This window comes from Oncorhynchus nerka, linkage group LG26, assembly GCF_034236695.1.
Source record: "Oncorhynchus nerka isolate Pitt River linkage group LG26, Oner_Uvic_2.0, whole genome shotgun sequence".
NCBI lineage: Eukaryota > Metazoa > Chordata > Actinopteri > Salmoniformes > Salmonidae > Oncorhynchus > Oncorhynchus nerka.
In genome coordinates, this window is record NC_088421.1 from 13,162,489 (window position 1) to 13,181,182 (window position 18,694).

Sequence of the window (18,694 nt, forward strand, 5' to 3'; positions counted from 1 at the left end):
CTCAGTTATAATTTTAAAAACATTTCTCTGTCCACCCTATGGCAAAATGTGTAGAATTACAGGACATTAGCTGTAAAACAGCAAGTTTAACTCTTTGCCCCATTGCAAAATTTGTAGAATTATATTAAAATGTGTTATATAATTGCAAGATCTTGTCTCTGAAATATGACAGAATGTGTAGAATTGCAGCAAACTTGCTTTATAACAGCAACATTTTCTCTATACCCCATGGCAAAATGTGTCATATCCGCTGTCAAGAGGGAGGCTGCTAATGTGGTGGTGGGGGGAGGGGAATCACGAGCAACTGCGGCCCCTCATGATGAGTTCAGATTTTTTGTGGCCCCCATCAGTTGCCCATCCCTGATCTAAACCATGTGATTATACTAATTCCCTTTGCATGTGACAGAGGTCTCATGATAGAATGACACTGGATTGCAGTAATGCTCAATGTCTGGCCTGATGCTGAATAGAAACATATTCTGAATCATCTGTGAGACTATTCCACACCATACCACAGCACACTCTTCTTTTTAAATAATCAACAGAAATCCCCCCTCAACTATAAATGATGATTGTAAATAGCAAAACTTACATGAGTAAGTTTCTTACTACTTTAAGTTATATAGTGATCTACTTCTGCTGAGGGACTCTTCTTAAATTCCATTAGATGTTTAAATAATTTCTGTTAACATGAACATTTATCATGACTACAAGTAAAAACCAATATCTTGAGACCTTTAGAAACTGTGTTCAACTTTGGCAAGTTTGCTTGTGTTGATCCATAGAATAAATAAACATAGGCTACCACATACTAGTCCAGCTTTTTTCTTTTTTTCCTTAAATACAATTTATTACTTTAAGAATAACTGAAAAATGCATCAGCAATCTCTGTACATTTAGTTTTATTGTTTTCCCTTGGGTTTGCTCAATTTTTTATGATGAACTGGGCTGAGGAATATGATGATGCCTCATAGTGCACTTGAAACCCCAAATAATATGATTAGTCCATTGGCATCCTTCAGTTTGCTTCTCTAATATGCTTCAATGTTAAGTTCCTTAGGACTCCTTGTTGTCTCCAGATCCCCATTTTCATATGTTTCTGTTCTAGATCACAGTTTTTCCACTGTCAGTAATAGAGGCACATTAGAAATACTGCCACTTTCCAAGGACTGTGTCTTTGATTGCATCAACAAACTGAATTGGCACCCAGTAGACCCAATACTGAGAGGCTTCTGTTGGACCCAACTGAAACGCCTAGGAAAGTGAATGAGAGAAAATGAATTGCACCATAAATGACAGTAAGATAGCTACTTTTGATAAAATACAAAGTAATGTATGTGTTTATGGAAAAAAACATACATTACATCAACTGTCAATCTGGCTTGTGCAGTTTGTAGTAAGGAAACGTGTTACCATCATGTGATAATCCTCATGGCCTTCAATGGGTTCAGTCACCACATGTTTGATGGAGCCCATTGGGATTTTCTCTGTCCTCTCTGTAGGAGAATGTACACAGATAAGGGTGAGTGCCATAACACTGTTTTACTTATACACAATCCAACTAAACCAAGGGGGCATCTCACCCTTAGTTCCAATCCACAGTTGATCTTGTTCCAGTTTGAAGGTGAGACGAACTTTTCCACCAGATTTGTTGTACATTCCGGCTAAAGGCACTGTTGGTAAGCGTTCCTGTGTAACAAATGAGAGATCACTTGCTGGTCATTAGTGGAAGAACATTCACAACGACCCATCTCCAAGCTCCTGAACGTGATACAGTGTTCCAGTGGAAATATCTGTGAGAAAAATATATAAACAGGATAATATACACCGAGTATACAAAACATTAGGAATACCTGCTTTTTCCATGACACAGACTGACCAGGTGAATCCATGTGAAAGCTATGATCCCTTAATGATGTCACTTGTTAAATCCACTTCATTCAGTGTAGATGAAAGGGAGGAGACAGGTTAAAGAAGGATTTTTATGCCTTGAGACAATTGAGAAATGGATTGTGTATGTGTGCCATTCAGAGGGTGAATAGGGAAGACAAAATATTTAAGTGCCTTTGAATGGGGTATGGTAGTAGGTGCCAGGCACACCGGTTTGTGTAAAGAACTGCAACGCTGCTGGGGTTTTCAATCAGTTTCCCATGTGTATCAAGAATATTCCACTACCCAAAGGACATCTAGCCAACTTGACACAACTGTGGGAATCATTGGAGTCAACATGGGCCAGACACCTTGTAGAGTCCATGCCCCAAAGAATTGAGGCTGTTCTGGGGGCAAGGGATGGGGGGCTGCAACAATATTAAGAAGGTGTTCCTAATGCTTGGTATACTCAGTGTAAAACAACCATTAAAAGCATATTTTCCCAACCATCATTCGGGTTTTGTTGAAAATACTCACCTTTGTTCCTTTAACAGATGGCATTATGTCCTCTGGTTTGCCTTTGTCCAACACCTTTCTGTGTTGCTGAAATTCAATACATTATTATAAGTTCACAGTTGAATAAAAAACATCATAACCTGTGACCATACCTTGGGCAAAGAAGTTGTTTATTTACAAATATGAAACTCAAAGACGTTGAAAAGTCCTACTTTTTGCCGACACAAAGGTTCCTTTTTGTTTTCTTCAGATTTAACTTCCTGCTGAATAACCTCTTTTGGAGTATTTACAGCTAGTACATCATTTATTGTAGATCCAACCACCATTATTTTTGCACCATTTGTAACTTTAATTTCACGTAGTGTCTTATCTTCTGGTAGCAGTCCCTTGTACATCACTTTCTGCATAGCAGGTGGAAGACCTATTAACATAGAGGGAGAGAGAAAAATAGAGAGTGGTTGAGAGACATTAATCAACACTGTGACTGTTATACATATCCAAGTAGTTAGTACGCAAGCCTAAACAACTACTTACCAGTGAGTGAATGGATTCGCTCTTTCAGTTTGGCTCCAGTGCCATCTAAAGGAATCTTGAGATCATACTTATTCTTGTTCCAAATAATCTTTAGATCTACCATCTCCTTTCCTTCATCACTGTCATCTCCATTGCTGACAGTGGGGTCCTGAGTTGAAGAGCTTTCCCCGGCATTATCTGTCCGAGACACAGTTTCCGATACTTCAGCATTTCCTTCGCCAATATTTTCACACAGTGGTTGTGGCTCTTTCAACGTGGCTTCAGTTTCCATTACGACTTCTTCATTTCCTATGAAAGGATAGTGAAAGGCATAGTTTAGCTGAGAATTCTCAACTCCACAAGAATTATCAGTCAGGCACAGCTTTGTCAACACTCAATGTTTGGGAATAGTTTGTCACATTAGGTCATCTCAGCCAAGTAATAACTAGCAAGTATGGCTTCATGCAGCTCGTTTGTTATGACAAAGCAGCTGCAAGCAACTGGCTGGTTGACCTATTTGGTATTCTGTGGGTCGTTTAGCTACGTTAGCTAAATCTGACATCTCACGTGGCTGTTAGCGAGTTACTGTAGCTTATTTGCAAATAGCGCTAACTACCTAGTCATGCTAGCTAAGTTAGCTGACACATCCAAGCTACATTTTCAGTCAGATAAGAGTTGGCTAGCTAGTTAACATAACTTGATAGCTTATAAATGCCTAATATAGTTAAGGCTGATAGCTACAAAATAACATAGCGATAGCTACAACTATTACACGTGTCCTAGGTTTCTAGAATCAAATTACAACTTATGTAACAGTAGCTCTAGTTATTTTGGCTATGTAACAAAATCGAAAGAGCTAACGTTATCTAGCTAAATATGGTTGGCTAGCAGCTAGCCAGTGACCAGGATAACCGGGCGAACCTTGGATTATGAAGAAAATAGGATTTCAAATCCAATTGACATGTTCAATTTGCACCAACACCATAAATACGATTAAATTCCTAAATTAATGATTTGAAAATTGATAAATTGCGCCGCATAGATTTGTGGCAAGCATAGCATTATATTTTCTTCAATACCTACCATCCTGGGTCGCCATGATGATTGTGTACAATATGAAGTGAGACTGCTGGGAAACGGACGCGCTGACGTGTATTGGTCCTACGGGCTTCCATTGCCTGTAAAAGCGTTTGATAAATCTCAACTGTTTGCTTGGTTTCTAATGAAAGTCATTTGGCAGTTGTCCCCCCCACAACAACGACATAAAGCTTGGTCGTATTATATTCGATCACGAGAAACTTCGCTAGCTAGCTATTAGATACATAGCCTACTAACTACAACAATCTACCAAATGTGCTAATGGTAGGGTTATGCTGAATTGGCTCGTGCTGATAACTTATTGACAGAGAGAGCGTGAAGAAGAAAAGTTACCATATGTATTTTTGAAGAAGAGTAGCCGAAAAGTGCTTGTCCAACAACGGCGTGGGTGTCTAGTTAGATTCTATGCTTTTTGTATTTGCTTAGCCATCTCAGAAATGTCTGGTCGACGCAAGAAGTGTAACTGTTGGAATAATCTTATCTCATTGCATTGAGTGCTGTGTAGCGATCTGGGACATCTACCAAGAGGTGGTGCAAGAATAATATAATCATGGCAGACCTCAGGATTTACAACGTTGTCATTCTGGGACTAGGATTTCTGTTCATTTTCACTGCTTTCACCACCTGTGGAAACATTGAAGTAAGTCAAAGAACACACTTTCACTTGTGTGACCTAAACCGAAGTCGTTGCCTAGGCAAACTATATTGACTGGTAATTTGTTTTGTTTGCTAGAGTCAATATCACTGGAGAAAATTCACACCTACCCAATGATATTTCAGATACCAGCAACTTCCTAACTAGCTAATTTATCTGAAATTGACAGCTGTTTGACCTCTCCCCTTCAAATGACCTGTTATGTAGGCTACATACTCGAATTAATCAGAAATATAATACATGTTGTCATTTGACATGTCTGTAATATATTGACTGATCAGTTGTTTTGTTTGCTAAATAGTCAATTTCACTTGAGACAATGGACTGTTACCCATTGATAACTGCTATCTAAATTTGGTAGCTGTTTGATATCTTAAAAGTGGTTACATTAGACATGTTATAATTGTTTATCATTCATGGTACATCAATATTTATATATTTCTTAATTCCATTCTGTTACTTTTAGATCTGTGTGAAATGTTAGGTATCACTGCACTGCTGGAGTTATTAACGCAAGCATTTCGCAACACCCGCAATAACATCTGCTAAATATGTGAATGCGACCAATAAAAATGGATTTGAATTGTTGTCATTTTGCAGTCATGCTTTGCTTTTTTCAAGTCCATTGACTTTGACTCTCAAGTTTAAGAACTTTTACCCCATGATAAATTGCATCAGTTTATTTTCTTGTGCATCTTCCAGCTCACATGATGTCCTCAGCAGTCTTGTCAGTGGTGCATTGTTGGAGGAGTCCTGGGTCAGGCGCATCTTGTGTTTCCAATTTCTTCATCAGTCAATAGATTGTCATGCCAAAGGAATTACTCAAATGAATACATGTAAACGTCAATCTCCACAGGGCACGTAGGTAGTGGTGGCAGCAATATTTGAGAACATATTTTCTATGTTCATATGATTCACATTAATATCCCATTTCTTCTCTATTTTAAAGCAAACCATAGTTAAAAGCCTGGACAATGATACCTTCACTGGAAGTGGTTATCACAGGTGAGTTGGATGGTGTTACCATAGGCAACATATTGGAAAACCACATTATCTCAGCAAAATGAGTGGGGGAGATAATGTGCATCTTTCAGAATCATTGACCCTTATACCAGACACTAAACTTTTTTCTCTGTACTGTTTTCTTTCTGTCCTTGTACAACAGCCTTGGAATCATCTATGGAATTTTTTCATTTTCAAATTTGTTAGCTCCAACTGTTGTTGCAATAATTGGACCACAGTTTACAATGTTTTTCAGTGGAATTCTTTACAGGTGAGTATCATGAATTCTAAAGGAATTACACCCCCCCCATTCATTTTCTATTTGCAGGTCAGTAGTTGGTTGATATTTCTGTCTGAAGTAGTTGTCTAGTTATAACAAGGTCACGTCCTGTTGTTTGTTATGGTTCCATTCTTTTCCATAGTGGTTACATAGCTGTATTCATCACCCCATCAACATGGTCCTTTTACTTCACCTCAGTACTAATCGGCATAGGAGCAGCCAGTAAGTCCGGTTTCATGGGATCTCTCCTTTGTTCCCTCTGCTATCTGGTTAACATTACTACAGAATCTACAGAATCCTTCACATCATTTCATATTGGCACAAATTACATTGAACTGTCATGATTTACATGACAGTTTGGTATAAAGTCATATACACTATATTACAAAGGACTTGTATGTGGACACCCCTTCAAATTAGTAGATCTGTCTTTTCAGCCACACCCGTTGCTGACAGGTGTATAAAATCGAGCACACAGCCATGCAGTCTCCATAGCGAAACATTGGCAATAGAATCATCTTACTGAAGAGCTCAGTGACTTTCAACGTGGCACCGTCATAGGATTCCACATAGTTTGTCAAATGTCTGCCCTGCTAAAGCTGCCCCGGTCAACTGTAAGTGCTGTTATTGTGAAGTGGAAATGTCTAGGAGAAACAACTGCTGAGCCGTGAAGTGGTAGGACACACAAGCTCACAGAACGTGGCTGCCAAGTGCTGGAGCACGTAGTGCATAAAATCATCTGTCCTTGCTTGCAACACCTGGTAGCAACATCAGCACAATAACTGTTCGTCGGGAGCTTCATGAAATGGGTTTCCATGGCCGAGCAGCTGCACACAGGCCTAAGATCACCATGTGCAATGCCAAGTGTCGGCTGGAGTGGTGTAAAGCTCGCTGCCATTGGACTCTGGAGCAGTGGAAACGAGTTCTCTGGAGTGATTAATCACACGTCACCATATGACAATCTGACGGACTAATCTGGGTTTGGCGGATGCCTGGAGAACACTACCTGCCCGAATGCATAGTGTAAAGTTTGGTGGAGGAGGAATAATGGTCTGGGGCTGTTTTTCATGTTTCTGACTATAGACCCTTGAAGAGAAATCTTAACGCTACATCATACAATGACATTTCTGTGCCTCCAACTTTATGGCAACAGTTTGGGGAAGGCACTTTCCTATTTCAGCATGACAATTCCCCAGTGCACAAAGCGAGGTCCATACAGAAATGGTTTGTTGAGATCGGTGTGGAAGAACTTGACTGGCCTGCACAGAGCCCTGACCTCAACCGCAATGAACACCTTTGGGATGAATTGGAATGCTGACTGTGAGCCAGGCCTAATTGCGCCAAACCTCACTCTTGTGGCTGAATGGAAGCAAGTCCCTGCAGCAATGTCCCAACATCTAGTGGAAAGCCTTCATAGAGGAGTGGAGGCTGTTATAGCAGCAAAGGAAGGACCAACTCCCTTTTAATGCCCGTGATTTTGGAATGAAATGTTCGAAGAGTAGGTGTCCACATACTTCTGGTCATGTAGTGTATATTTCACCTCTTTGTGCATATGCCTAATCCAATCCAAAATTCTCTACATGCCTCTGGAGTCTGCTATTCTCTTATGCATGCCATTCATTCCTAACACATTTGTAAACTGAGTTGGACCCATTTTTCTGCTGTCGGAATAATGATTTGTAAGTTGTAAGTGGATCAAATGCCATAGTAATTACACAGTATTATAAACTGTTATCAATATGGGTACGGCAGATCAAATCAAGAAGGAGCACATGACCTGCATGCATGGTAAAGAGTATTGAGTCTGTCTTGTCAGTTGCTGAGCTTTGGACAAAGGTTACCATGGTTATGATGTCTGAAATGGAGCTTGTTAATGATTTACATAAAAGGGAAATGCCGGGGTTATGTTCATTATCTCTGATCGCAAGCAAAGCAAACATTTTACAAATGGGAGAGCTAAATGAGAATTCTTAGAGCAGATGAACCAAATAGTTTGATAATGTTAGTTTGTGCCAAATAAAATAGACACATTTTCCCTGAATAGTTCCCCCCGATAATGCATTTTGATCAATTCAAATGTCATCAAATAGCAACCATCTCTATTCATTACATCTGCAGTTCCTAATCAGCCTCTCTCACTCTTTGTTTGTATCCCTTTCATCAGTGCTTTGGACAGCTCAAGGACACTTCCTTGTGGAGAACTCTGATGCTTCCACCATCAATAGGAACACAGGGATGTTTTGGGCCCTTTTACAGTGCAGGTATATTAATAGTATATTTTAATGGTAGGCTACATAATAATGGCAGTAATTTCCATTATTTGGCGACCTAGAGCAGAAGGTGTAATTGTAACACATTTTTTCTTTTTCAGCATGTTATTTGGCAATCTGTACATTTATTTTGATTGGAATGGAAAGATGGAAATATCAGGTATGTGCATGTGAAGATCATCCAATGGAAAAATATGGAGAAAAGAGAGCTGACATTAATGAAAACTTGCAATTGCATCTTTGTTTTCATTAAGGATATGACTCATACGTCCTTCCAATGTTGCTGCCCTACTTAGTAATGGTGTGTGTTCTCTGTTTGACACTGTTTCTTTTGTTCTTGATGTCCCTCTCAGATAGGAGCAGAAAGACTATCTTTATTGGTCTGCTGGTTACCTCAGTGCTGGGAACACTCAGCTTCCTGGCTCTGAGAAAGACTCTTCCACCAGAGGAGGAGATGCTCAATGAGGAGGAAGGCCAGCCTTTGCTCTCATCTCGCATGATGTTAGTTTCCTAATTAACTGACAGTACTCTCTCACTGTACCCTTATTTCAATGGGAATCTATGGCACTGCGTTTGGTGTCTCTGTTTTAAATGATGGTTATTCATTCTGCTATGAATTTGAATATCACAGTATTGAAAATAAATAATGTATTTGTCTTGCTAATTTGACCATTTTCCATCTTAATGTTTGGCAGGTATAAGCAAAGAGCCAACTCTGCAGTACAAGATGCAAAGTCAGAATTCAGTAAGTCAATGTAGCTTCACAGGCACATTTGTTATTATACAATCAATCATTGATCTATTCCTTTGGGTTAAAGGGCACCTCCGTTACCTTGCTTATGTTGTTTCACTGTTTTACTATCCTGTTAGTCATCTAAAGCAATTTCTTGTGTGTTTCCTTCTCTTCAGAGACAATCCTGCAACTGCTCAAAACCAAAACCATATTGCTTCTGAGCTGTTGCATGGCATACAGTGGTAAGTAGATTGTACTGCACAACCAAAAGTCCAGACATTTCCCTCAGAGGAATAGTGTTTTTACCAGTGTGTTGTCATCGTAGGTCTGGAGCTATCTTTCTACAGTGGTGTGTATGGGACATGTATCGGGGCAACAACAGAGTTTGGAGCGGCAGCTAAAGGCTTGATTGGGATCTCTGGAATCGTGTTGGGGATTGGAGAGATAGTTGGTAGGTTTGTGTTGCCCAGTGTAACTTTTACCCATCACTCTTATGTTGCTGTTAGAATCTAACAAGGAACTAGTTTGACAGTAATCTGATGTGATTTGTCAGGTGGAGGAGTCTTTGGACTAGTATGTAAGAATAACCGCTTCAGACGGACATCTGTGGTCTTCCTGGGGATGGTCGTCCATTTTGTCGCCTTCTACTTGATCTACCTCAACATCCCAGATGATGCCCCTGTGGTTTTAAAAACTAGCACACTGAACAAGCCATATCTGACACCAAGGTATTGCTTTAATATAAACAAAACAATAAAAGCAGGGCTGTATATCGTTTTTATATTAATCAGAAATCATGTCAGTTGAAAATGACCTGTAGTAACCCCCTCACAGTTGAGCGTCTCCTATCTGTTTCCTAGTATCTCTATCGCATTGCTCTGTAGTTTCCTGCTTGGGCTCGGTGACAGCTGTTTCAACACTCAACTGTACAGCATCTTGGGGTGTGTTTATGCTGAGCAAAGCGCGCCTGCTTTTGCCATCTTCAAATTCATCCAGGTAACCCCCGAGAGAGCATGATACAGCTGATCGTTTACTAAAACATATGTACCAGCAACTGATACTGTGGTGCGCTGGGTGTAGTTCATTGCTGTATAGTTGATTAATAACTTATGGCTGTTTAGGTCGATGTACACTACCGGTCAAAAGTTTTAGAACACCTACTCATTCAAGGTTTTTTTTTTGTGTGACTATTTTCTACATTAGAATAATAGAGACTATTTTCTATTAGTAGAATAATAGAGAAGGAATCTCAACTATGAAATAATACATATGGAATCATGTAAACTCAGCGAAAAAGAAACATCCATTTTTCAGGACCCTATCTTTCAAAGATAATTTGTAAAAACGCAAATACTTCACAGATCTTCATTGTAAAGGGTTTAAACACTGTTTCCCATGCTTGTTCAATGAACTATAAACAATTACTGAACATGCACCTGTGGAGCAGTTGTTAAGACACTAACAGCTTGCAGACGGTAGGTAATTAAGGTCACAGTTATGAAAACTTAGGACACTAAAGAGGCCTTTCTACTGACTCTGAAAAACACAAAAAGAAAGATGCCCATGGTCCCTGCTCATCTGCGTGAACGTGCTTTAGGCATGTTGCAAGGAGGCACGAGGACTGCAGATGTGGCCGGGTAAATACATTGCAATGTCCGTACTGTGAGATGCCTAAGACAGCGCTACAGGGAGACAGGGAGACAGAACGGACAGCTGATCATCCTCGCAGTGGCAGACCACGTGTAACAACACCTGCACAGGATCGGTACATCCAAACATCACACCTGCGGGAGAGGCACAGGATGACAACAACTGCCCGAGTTACACCAGGAACGCATAATCCCTCCATCAGTGCTCGGACTGTTCGAGGGCTTGTAGGCCTGTTGTAAGTCAGGTCCTCACCGGACATCACCGGCAACAACGTCGCCTAAGGGCACAAATCCACCATCGCTGGACCAGACAAGACTGGCAAAAAGTGCTCTTCACTGACGAGTCGCGGTTTTGTCTCACCAGGGGTGATGGTTGGATACGCGTTTATCGTCGGAGGAATAAGCGTTACACCGAGGCCTGTACTCTGGAGCGAGATCAATTTGGAGATGGAGGGTCCGTCATGGTCTGGGACCATGTGTCACAGCATCATCGGACTGAGCCTGTTGTCATTGCAGGCAATCTCAACTCTGTGTGTTACAGGGAAGACATCCTCCCTTATGTGGTACCTTTCCTGCAGGCTCCTCCTGACATGACCCTCCAGCATGACAATGCCACCAACCATACTGCTCATTTTATGCGTGATTTCCTGTAAGACAGGAATGTCAGTTTCTGCCATGGCCAGTGAAGAGCCCGGATCTCAATCCTATTGAGCATGTCTGGGACCTGTTAGATCGGAGGTTGAAGGCTAGGGCCATTCCCCCCAGAAATGTCCAGGAACTTACAGGTGCCTTGGTGGAAGAGTGGGGTAACATCTCACAGCAAGAACTGGCAAATCTGGTGCAGTCCATGAGGATGAGATGCATTGCAGTGCCTAATGCAGCTGGTTGCCACACCAGATACTGACTGTTACTTTTGATTTTGACCCCACCTTTGTTCAGGGACACATTATTCCATTTCTGTTAGTCACATGTCTGGAACTTGTTAAGTTTATGTCTCAGTTGTTGAATTTTGTTATGTTCTTACACATGTTAAGTTTGCTGAAAATTAACACAGTTGACAGTGAGAGGACGTTTCTTTTTTGCTGAGTTTAGTAACCAAAAAAGTGTTAAACAAATCAACATATATATTCAAATAGCCACCCTTTGCATTAATGACAGCTTTGCACACACTTGGCATTCTCTCAACTAGCTTCATGAGGTAGTCACCTGGAATGCATTTCAAATAACAGGTTTGTCTTCTTAAATGTTAATTTGTGGAATTTCTTTCCTTCTTAATGTGTTTGAGCCAATCAGTTGTGTTGTGACAAGGTAGGGGGGTATACAGAAGATAGCTCTATTAGGTAAAAGACCATGTCCATATTATGGAAAGAACAGCTCAAAAGAGAAACTACTGTCCATCATTACTTTAAGACATGAAGGTCAGTCAATACGGAACATTTCAAGAACTTTGAAAGTTGCTTCAACTGCAGTCGCAACAACCATCAAGCACTATGATGAAACTGGCTCTCATGAGGACCGCCACAGGAACTTAAGAGCCAGAGTTACCTCTGCTGCAGAGGATAAGTTCATTAGAGTTACCAGCCTCAGAAATTGCAGCCCAAATAAATGCTTCAGAGTTCAAGTAACAGACACCTCAACATCAACAGTTCAGAGGAGACTGTGAATCAGGCCTTCATGGTCGAATTGCTGCGAAGAAAGGACACTAAAGGACACCAAGAATAAGAAGAGACTTGCTTGGGCCAAGAAACATGAGCAATGGACATTAGACCAGTGAGAATTTGTCCTTTGGTCTGGTCCAAATTGGAGATTGTTGGTTCCAACAGCCGTGTCTTTGTGAGACGCAGGTGGGTGAACAGATGATCTCCGCATGAGTGTTTCCCATCGTAAAGCATGGAGGTGGAGGTGTTATGGTGTGGGTGAACAGATGATCTCCGCATGAGTGTTTCCCATCGTAAAGCATGGAGGTGGAGGTGTTATGGTGTGGGTGAACAGATGATCTCTGCATGAGTGTTTCCCATCATAAAGCATGGAGGTGGAGATGTTATGGTGTGGGTGAACAGATGATCTCCGCATGAGTGTTTCCCATCATAAAGCATGGAGGTGGAGGAGTTATGGTGTGGGGGTGCTTTGCTGGTTACACTGTCTGTGATTTATTATTTAACCAGCATGGCTACCACAGCATTCTGCAGCGGTACACCATTCCATCTGGTTTGCGCTTAGTCCAACTATCATTGGTCTTTCAACAGGACAATGACCCAACACACTTCCAGGCTGTGTAAGTGCTATTCTACCAAGAAGGAGAGTGATAAAGTGCTACATCAGATGACCTGGCCTGCACAATCCCCCGACCTCAACCCAATTGAGATGGTTTGGGATGAGTCAACCCGCAGAGTGAAGGAAAAGCAGCCAACAAGTGCTCAGCATATGTGAGAACTCCTTCAAGACTGTTGGAAAAGCATTCCAGCTGGTTGAGAGAATGCCAAGAGTGTGCCAAGCTGTCACCAGGGAAAGGGTGGCTAGTTGAAGAATGAATATTGTCAAATATAAAATATATTTTGATTTGTTTAACACTCTTTTGGTTACACACATTCCATATGTGTTATTTCATAGTTTTGATGTCTTCACTATTATTCTACAATGTAGAAAATAGTAAAAATAAAGAAAACCCCTTTTGAATGAGTAGGTGTTCTAAAACTTTTGACCGGTAGTGTATCCCTTGTGTGGTTATACTGCAAGAATAACTAGAGTGAAGGACGATTGAAGGCCTTCTTGTGTCGGTCTATTTAGCCACTCAAACATGCATTATTGTTATTTTATAGCTGTAGGTACCAATTAGTTTATTACATTAGTGTTCTGTAAGAACTCACAATCTAAGACACAATTCATACATTACTGTGACAGAGTAGTAACACAAAGTCAACTCTTTGTATGACTTTCAACAAGTTTTTGTTTTCTTCTTTCCTTTGCCAGTCCATTTTTGCAGCAGTTGCCTTCTTCTACAGTGGCTACTTGCTGTTGACATGGCAACTGCTCATTATGGTCACCCTGGGTTTCACTGGAACACTCTGCTTCTTCATGGTGGAAAGAATACAGAACTTCTCTGTAGACCTACAACAAGAGCATTAGGGCCCATCATTTCAACACGGGCACAGTCAAATGACTTACATTTCTTGGTTTTTTAACAGGAAAGATATTTTGCACCTTCAATATCTTAGCTTTAACTTATCTTGCACAATACACTAATTATAACATGAGTAAATGTAATTTTTGTAAAAACTTTTCCAATAGGATTGTGTATGTATAATATAAGACGTAACCACTCACCTGATGTATTGGCTGTCTTTATGCATTGCTCTCAGGGTTGTTATTTAAGATAGTCTCATTGTTGCAAATTCTGTGGTAGTGTTATAATACATCATACATTTCATAACGTGATGGAATTGTTTTTAGATGTTTGTTAGAATTTAAGATGCATACTAAACAGAAGAAATGTTAATATTGAGGCTTATATAATGATCTTACTGTTTCAGAAAATATGTTATTAGTGACAAAAACACGCTAGCTATAGTATGTACGGGAAACGATATTGATGTATACCTCTAAATTTAATGCTGTGCTGAAATGTGTATAGATAGACAAAATTGTTCAAATTTAGTCAATGACAATTCTCAACATCCACCATGCCAAAGCTTACAAGAGCTTATCCAGTGATTTAACAAAAAAAACAATATTGCCTTGTAATAATACAATTACTGTACAACTTATTTTCAGTGCCCATAGCATGTAGTAGAGTAGTTAAAAAAATACATAACATTTATGGTATCCTTTTACTTCCATTTCATTATATTTTACATTTTACACTTCAAAATGTTGTCAGTCATGCATACTAAGTGCCTGTTAATGTTTTGGTTGCTTGTATCTGTTTATAAAGACTTTGAAAAAACAAAATTGGTTAAAGTAACCTATTTGCCGTATGAGTCCTCTGTGGCAACGAGAAGGTACAAACACAATCTGATTTTTAAACATTTTAAACCAACAGGTGCGCTAACTTGTGCTTCTTCGGTTAGTTTCTCCCAAAGTGTTGGTAGACGTCACTGGGCAAGTGCAACACTTTCATTTTTACTGGGAATTGAAGTTCTAGATTGCACATTCATTATCAGAGGTTATTGTGTGGGACAACAACGTGCAATACACATTATGCTCAGGAGATGGTGCTAAAATACAACTGTAGGCATCAATTTAGATCAGAATGAAGGAAACATTAACGTTGATCATACAATAAAAAGCAATCTAATTCAACTCACATTTCAACTATTCCTTTCTAAAGACTGTCAGGTTGCACCTATACTGTTGCGGATCTCATTTTCTTATATGCAGGAAACGGATATGTTAACTCAGTCCAAGCAGAGACATTTGCATCCTCATGATAATGCACTTCTCTTTTTTCCCACCATGGCAATAGATTGCGTGTGCTGTTTTCGATTGCAAGTTCTTTCTGATACTGTACGTCATATAAAATGTGTGAAACATACAATGGTGGAAAAAGTACTGAATTGAGTAAAAGTAAAGATTCCTTAATATAAAATGACTCAAGTGAGTCACCCAGAAAAATCCTACTTGAGTAAAAGTAAAAAGTAGAATTTTGGTTTTAAACATACCAAAAGTAAATGTCATTTCTAAAATGTATTTAGGTATCAAAAATAAAAAAAATAAAAGTATAACTGTCACGCCTTGGTCATTGTATTTTGTGTTTTTGTTATATGTTTGGGTAGGCCAGGGTGTGACATGGGTTTATATGTTGTTTTCGTATTGGGGTTTGTATAGTTGGGATCGCGGCTGTTTAGGGGTGTGTCTAGTTATGCTTGGCTGCCTGAGGCGGTTCTCAATCAGAGTCAGGTGCTTGTCGTTGTCTCTGATTGAGAACCGTATTTAGACAGCCTCAGTTTCGCTTTGTATTTTGTGGGTGTTTGTTCCTGTCTCTGTGTTGTAGTCACCAGATAGGCTGTAATTAGTTTCACGTTCTGTTTGTTGTTTTGTATTCTGAGTTATTTCATGTACCGCAGTTCATTCATTAAAGTCATGAGTAACCAACACGCTGCATTTCGGTCCGACTCTCTTTCCACAAACGAAGAACGCCGTTACAGAAACACCCACCACTCACGGACCGAGCAGCGTGTGAACTGGCAGGATCTAAAGGAGGACGTTATGGACAGCAGAAGCATGGATTATACTACGTGGGAAGAAATCGACAGGTGGGCGGCCGACCCAGAGCGAGTGCAGGAGCCCGCCTGGGATTCCCTACAGCAATGCGAAGAGGGCTATAGACGAATGGAGTCGAAAAGGAAAGCACGGCGGCGCAGAGCGAAAACCGAAAGTAACGGGGGAGAGCGCAGAGAGAGAGTGGCTGAGTCAGGAGTCAGACCTGAGCCTACTCTCCCTGTTAATTGTGAGGAGCAGCAATATAAAGACTTCTGGTCTTGGGAGAGGATCTTAGACGGAAAAGGACCCTGGGCGCAGCCGGGAGAATATCGCCGTCCCAAGGAAGAGGCAGCCGGAGATAGGAGCCGACGATACGAGGGAACACGGTTGGCAAGGAAGCCCGTAAAGCAACCCCAAAAAATTATTGGGGGGCGGGGGGGCTAGAAGGGAGAATAGTTATGCCAGGTAGGAAACCTGCGCATACTCCCTGTGCTCACCGTTGGGCTAGAGAGACCGGGCAGGCACCGTGTTATGCTATGGAGCGCACGGTGTTTCCAGTGCGGGTGCAGAGCCAGGTGCGGCACATACCAGCCCTTCCTATTGGCAGGGCTAGAGTGGGCATCGAGCCAGGTAAGCTTGGGCAGGCTCGGTGCTCAAGAGCTCCAGTGCGCCTGCACGGTCCGGTCTATCCAGAGCCACCTCCACACACCAGTCCTCCGGTAGCAGCTCCCCGCACCAGGCTTCCTGTGCGTGTCCTCGATCAAATACCACCAGTTCCAGCACCACGCACCAGGCCTTCAGTGCGCCTCGCCTGTTCAACACAGCCAGAGCCTTCCTTCCCTCCTACGCTGTTGGAGTCTCCCGCCTGTTCAGCGCAGCCAGAGCCTGTATCCTCTCCTGCGCTGCCGGAGCCTCCTGCCTGTTCGGAGCAGCCTGGGCTGCCAGTCTGCAGAGATCTGTCAGTCTGCCAAGTGCTGTCAGTCGGCATGAAGCAGTCAGAGCTGTCAGTCTGCCCAGCGCCGCCAGTGCTCCCCGTCTGCCCAGCGCTGCCAGTGCTCCCAGTCTGCCCAGCGTCGCCAGTGCTCCCAGTCTGCCCAGCGTCGCCAGTGCTCCCAGGATCCGCCAGGATCCGCCAGAAGTGCCAGGATCCGCCAGAAGTGCCAGTCTGCCAGGATCCGCCAGAAGTGCCAGGATCCGCCAGAAGTGCCAGGATCCGCCAGAAGTGCCAGTCTGCCAGGAGCCGCCAGAAGTGCCAGTCTGCCAGGATCTGCCGGTCTGCAGAGAGCTGTCAGCCTGCATGGAGCTGTCAGTCTGCATAGAGCAGCTAGATCCGCCAGTCAGCCATGATCTTCTAGATCGGCCAGACAATCAGTCTCTTCCAGTTCGGCCTGCCAGCCAGGAGTTACCGGAGCCTACTACCTGCCTGAGCTTCATCTATGTACTGGGCGTCCTCTCAGTGCTGGGCGTCCCCTCAGTCCCGGGCTGCCCCTCAGTCCCGGGCTGCCCCTCAGTCCCGGGCTGCCCCTCAGTCCCGGGCTGCCCCTCAGTCCCGGGCTGCCCCTCTGTCCCGGGCTGCCCCTCTGTCCCGGGCTGCCCCTCTGTCCCGGGCTGCTCCTCAGTTATGTGGGGATCTGGGTGAGGACTATTAGGCCATGGTCGGCGGAGAAGGTGGATGATCCCAGGACGCGAAGGGGAGGAACTAGGACATTAATGGAGTGGGGTCCACGTCCCGAGCCAGAACCGCCACCATGGACAGACGCCCACCCGGACCCTCCCTATGCTCTTGAGGTGCGTCCGGGAGTCCGCACCTTAGGGGGGGGGTTCTGTCACGCCTTGGTCATTGTATTTTGTGTTTTTGTTATATGTTTGGGTAGGCCAGGGTGTGACATGGGTTTATGTTTTCGTATTGGGGTTTGTATAGTTGGGTTCGCGGCTGTTTAGGGGTGTGTCTAGTTATGCTTGGCTGCCTGAGGCGGTTCTCAATCAGAGTCAGGTGCTTGTCGTTGTCTCTGATTGAGAACCATATTTAGACAGCCTCAGTTTCGCTTTGTATTTTGTGGGTGTTTGTTCCTGTCTCTGTGTTGTAGTCACCAGATAGGCTGTAATTAGTTTCACGTTCTGTTTGTTGTTTTGTATTCTGAGTTATTTCATGTACCGCAGTTCATTCATTAAAGTCATGAGTAACCAACACGCTGCATTTCGGTCCGACTCTCTTTCCACAAACGAAGAACGCCGTTACAATAACCATTTCAAATTCCTTATATTATGCAAACCAGACGGCACTATTTTCTTGCTTTTTAAATTTACAGTTAGCCAGGGGCACACTCCAACACTCAGACAAGTATTTGTGTTTAGTGAGTCCGCCAGATCAGAGGCAGTAGGGATGACCAGGTATTTTCTCTTTAAGCGGTGAATTAGACAATGTTCCTGTCCTGCTAAGCATTCAAAATGTAACTTTTGGGTGTCAGGGAAAATGTATGGAGTAGAAAATACATTATTTTCTTTAGGAATGTGGTGGAGTAAAAGTTGACAAAAATATAAATAGTAAACTACAGATACCTCAAACGACATAAGTAGTACTTTAAAGTATTTTTACTTAAGTACTTTACACCACTGGGTACATATTAAAGGTGATGCGGACTTTCAGCCGAAAATATTTTCCATTACAAATGCTCACCTTCAAATGCATCTATGTCCAACATTTTATTACACTTGCAACAATTTAGATAGAAAGCCAAAAAGAACCGGATAAAAGGGATTTCATTGTTAGTACTCCATAAAAGTGATGTATATTTTCTCCCTCTAAAAAGGACATTTTAACGTTGATCACTGGCAGGAAGATGTGACATCACTGCAGTTAATTTGTTTTCCAAGCAAGGTTCAAGAGCAGGGCCCATAAATCATAGAGGT

General features: G+C 42.1%; 2 protein-coding genes across 5 annotated transcripts; one reads left to right on the top strand and one right to left on the bottom strand.

Annotated features, from left to right (window-relative positions):
- Positions 1–885: 885 nt before the first annotated feature.
- LOC115110327 (ubiquitin domain-containing protein UBFD1-like) lies at positions 886–4,417 on the bottom strand. Of its 4 annotated transcripts, none has more exons than XM_029635893.2 (7): positions 4,330–4,417; positions 2,920–3,207; positions 2,598–2,806; positions 2,407–2,472; positions 1,584–1,689; positions 1,414–1,496; positions 886–1,254 (listed from the first exon to the last, which is right to left on the bottom strand). In XM_029635893.2, exons 2-7 carry the CDS (start codon positions 3,188–3,190, stop codon positions 1,144–1,146), a joined length of 846 nt encoding a protein of 281 aa, XP_029491753.2. In that variant the 5' UTR covers positions 3,191–3,207; positions 4,330–4,417; the 3' UTR covers positions 886–1,143. The 4 variants fall into 4 exon arrangements, with proteins under 4 accessions (XP_029491753.2, XP_029491751.2, XP_029491752.2 ...); XM_029635891.2 differs by lacking the exon at positions 4,330–4,417 and adding an exon at positions 3,982–4,083; XM_029635892.2 differs by lacking the exon at positions 4,330–4,417 and adding an exon at positions 3,978–3,999.
- Positions 4,418–4,527: 110 nt separating this feature from the next.
- LOC115110326 (UNC93-like protein MFSD11) lies at positions 4,528–17,974 on the top strand. The gene is made up of 13 exons (XM_029635888.2): positions 4,528–4,636; positions 5,601–5,656; positions 5,817–5,924; positions 6,076–6,155; positions 8,098–8,194; positions 8,305–8,363; positions 8,557–8,704; positions 8,899–8,948; positions 9,113–9,178; positions 9,262–9,387; positions 9,490–9,664; positions 9,797–9,932; positions 13,556–17,974. Exons 1-13 carry the CDS (start codon positions 4,547–4,549, stop codon positions 13,709–13,711), a joined length of 1,347 nt encoding a protein of 448 aa, XP_029491748.2. The 5' UTR covers positions 4,528–4,546; the 3' UTR covers positions 13,712–17,974.
- The last annotated feature ends 720 nt before the right edge of the window (positions 17,975–18,694 follow it).

Coding starts and splice junctions, on each gene's coding strand:
- LOC115110327 (XM_029635891.2), bottom strand. Junction 1,690..2,406: donor CATCTGTTAAAGGAACAAAG/GTGAGTATTTTC, acceptor TTTGTTACACAG/GAACGCTTACCAACAGTGCC. Junction 1,497..1,583: donor ACTGTGGATTGGAACTAAGG/GTGAGATGCCCC, acceptor ATTCTCCTACAG/AGAGGACAGAGAAAATCCCA.
- LOC115110326 (XM_029635888.2), top strand. CDS start 4,547: ATGGCAGACCTCAGGATTTACAACGTTGTCATTCTGGGACTAGGATTT. Junction 9,388..9,489: donor GGGGATTGGAGAGATAGTTG/GTAGGTTTGTGT, acceptor GTGATTTGTCAG/GTGGAGGAGTCTTTGGACTA. Junction 9,665..9,796: donor AAGCCATATCTGACACCAAG/GTATTGCTTTAA, acceptor TCTGTTTCCTAG/TATCTCTATCGCATTGCTCT.